This window comes from Synchiropus splendidus, chromosome 17, assembly GCF_027744825.2.
Source record: "Synchiropus splendidus isolate RoL2022-P1 chromosome 17, RoL_Sspl_1.0, whole genome shotgun sequence".
Classification (NCBI taxonomy): Eukaryota; Metazoa; Chordata; class Actinopteri; order Syngnathiformes; family Callionymidae; genus Synchiropus; species Synchiropus splendidus.
Window position 1 is genome coordinate 11,155,001 of NC_071350.1, and position 2,931 is coordinate 11,157,931.

The 2,931-nt window shown below is 44.7% G+C and overlaps 1 protein-coding gene across 1 annotated transcript in view; it reads right to left on the bottom strand.

Moving 5' to 3' along the window:
- The window catches only part of LOC128748054 (collagenase 3-like), a 5,632-nt gene extending 3,479 nt beyond the window's left edge, over window positions 1–2,153 (bottom strand). Inside the window, exons 1-6 of the mRNA XM_053846445.1 lie at window positions 2,127–2,153; window positions 1,738–1,991; window positions 1,500–1,642; window positions 1,022–1,147; window positions 244–409; window positions 30–143 (exon numbers count right to left, since the gene is read on the bottom strand). Of these exons, the coding sequence (XP_053702420.1) occupies window positions 30–143; window positions 244–409; window positions 1,022–1,147; window positions 1,500–1,642; window positions 1,738–1,991; window positions 2,127–2,153 (830 nt within the window). The remainder of the gene's footprint in view (window positions 1–29; window positions 144–243; window positions 410–1,021; window positions 1,148–1,499; window positions 1,643–1,737; window positions 1,992–2,126) is intronic.
- Window positions 2,154–2,931: the final 778 nt, after the last annotated feature.

Below are 2,931 nucleotides of genomic sequence, written 5' to 3' on the forward strand. Positions count from 1 at the left end.
GCCGTGAAAACATGTAGCATTTGACACACCTGTCTTTGAAAAGTATCAGCTCTTGTTGTAACTTTGAAACCGCATCAAAAGACAAATCAGGGTCACATTTCTCAGGGGTTCGTGGAGGAGGTTTCAGGGAGTGGAATCCTCGACTGACGCCTGCCACCACAGCAGCATGCACAGAAGCAATGAAAACGTTCATAAATAAAACGCTGCAGTGTGTCTGTACGTTACTTCCGAGTCCATGCGTACTCACCGTACATGTGCTGGGCGTCCCTGACGTCACTGTAAGAGAGCTGGAGCTCATTGTTGGGCGAGAAATTGTAAGAGGGATACATCACTGCTCCGGGGTCCGGAGAGTGTGGCAGGCCTAGTGCATGGCCAAATTCATGCACTGCCACTGCAAACAGACTAAAACCTGGAGCGGAAACATGATTTTTATCAAACAGCAGTGAGAAACAAGTCGTAATTCAGTCAGATGTGAAAACTCTGCTGTCTGTCTGGCTGGAAAATTTTCCAAAACTTGAAAAGGATCAACTGGATCTGTTACGACTGTTATGCTATAGAACTGTTGTTCTAGCTTCCTTGTATTCCACTGGGTTTCTGTTCACCTCCTGATCTCATTTTAATGTTGCATTTAATGATACCTATATTATGTCAAGAATAATATAGGAGTCTAGTCATATAAACAAACAGCATATTCTCACTCCCAAGGTGTCTAATAGCCACTACTATCGGTGAGGGGACTTTTGTGACCTTGAAGTCAGTCAGTTTTCCACGTTGACGCAATAGGCTTTGAACTGAGACACGTTCCACCTTCTGTGGCAGCATGTACTGTAGCACCTCAAATGATCAATCAAATAGTGATCGCCTTGGGAGTGTTCATATATATATATATATATATATATATATATATATATATATATATATATATATATATATATATATATATATATATATATATATATATATATATATATATTAGTTGACAACATTTTTAGCAACAAACACACATTGACAAATGGAATACCAGTAATGTTTAGGTCCCATTCTTCATCCGCATCAAAGTGCACATCACCACCAATACCAACCCCAGGCAGGAAGGCATGTGCCAGGATTCCTCCTTTGCCATCGAAGGGCGATCCATCTTTGTGATCTGCAACAGACGGCATTGCTTTTTAAGTCGACTCAGAAAGAGTGATCTCCCAATGACGTGTTTGAGGGTCATTTTGTCTCGAATAGTGGACAATATAAGGGCACTTCCCGAGCCAAAACAAGCGAGACCATTTCTTGGTGCCTTTCGCTGGGGGTCCCAATGGCTCTGTTCCATGGGGAGCCCTAGCGTAATTGTCACATTACACTCAATAGCCACAATCCATTCAGGAACGATAAACAGTCATCCAGAACACGCCAACCCCCTGCCTCCTCAAAATGGTACCAGCCTCGGTGGGTACAGGGCCTGGGGAAAGACCAGTCTACCTCGGTGGAAACACAGCATCAGACCTTACCGCCACTGTGGAAGGATATGACTATGTCTGCCTCTCTTCTTCTCCTCTTCCGAAACTGAATGGGTATGACTGTGGACCACAGATTCCAGGCTTTTCTGAAGAGTTTAAAGCCCTGTTGGACGGGGAGGTTCTGGCCAGTGATCCTGGGGTACAAGAGCAGAATTTTAACAGTTTAAAGCTATTACTTTTCACTGCTAGTTACTCATAGGTTCACGTCTACTAACCCATCTTTGCAAACCTGTAGCTGAGATAGCGCTTCTTCCAGCGAAACGTCTCATCAAATCTCTCCACATCTGAAAGACCGCATCGAGGCCTCTTCATCACAGCCAACGTCTCTTTGGTGAGTTCTCCACTTGGAGGTAAACCAAAGAACCGCTGCATCTTCTGCACTTTTGCACAAAGGTCAGTCGTCCATTCGCCGTCAGCGCTCTCTGCCGTCCGCTTCTGTCTTTTGGAGTTGGGAGGGTAGCTGTAGAAGTGCCGGAGATATTCCTGGAAATGTACATGTGACTTGAGATATGTCACCGTTGCAATATCCCTGGTACCGTTGCACCATTCAAGATGGACAGATGCCTCTGCTTGTGTGCTCCTCAAAGCACGTCATTGGCCAGTTCTTTCAGGCCTTACCAAAGGTCTTTGAATGGCATACACCATTATACCCTTCTTTGTTCCCTCTGTAGTGAGTTTACATGGCTATTTGCAACTCTAATATCTGTTGGACTGAACCTTCAACTTCTTTTTTATGAGGCTTGTCTTGCTCTTGCCCTTGGAGTTTTTCCTGGCAATGACAATGGAATTCAACGCAAAGCTTCCAGATGAGCATTTTCTTTTGCCATAGATGAGCTATAAATGTGAAGGGTGCCAGGACCTGCAAGTTTCAAGTCCCTGAAGTTGCCTCCAAAGTTGCATTTGGTCAGTCTCCAGGGGCCGGATCTTTAGTTAGTGGAAATTCAAAATGGCGGTTGAGACAGTCCGAACTGTAACCTGTTATTTATACTTCCAAGGCGCCATTAGCTTCATGCTAACAGCTAATCACTCAGTCAATGAAGTTTCCCCATCTGCATTCACCATCTCGGATCTAATTGGTTCAAAACTTGTCACCGAAGTTGAGGTTTTTCAAAGTTTAACACTCCAAATGTTGCCTAGAATGGTTCACTGAAACCCAAACATGTCACCTCTCCTCTTCTGCTACGCTTTTATCTCCCCTGCGTCTGCTCTTTGTGTTGTGCGGTCCACGTCTGATCTATCTCGGAGCCTCTTACTTGCAAACCTAGCCAAATCTAAAATCACGGATCTGATCAGCTGGTCTCTTAACGCTATTGACAAAACTTTCTCGACAAAGAAAATGGATGAAGGAGAGCCCGCCTGCCTCTGCCGGAACGTTTGCAGCTGGATACACGATGGACTCCTGGGGGAAGTGGAGGATCGTGTG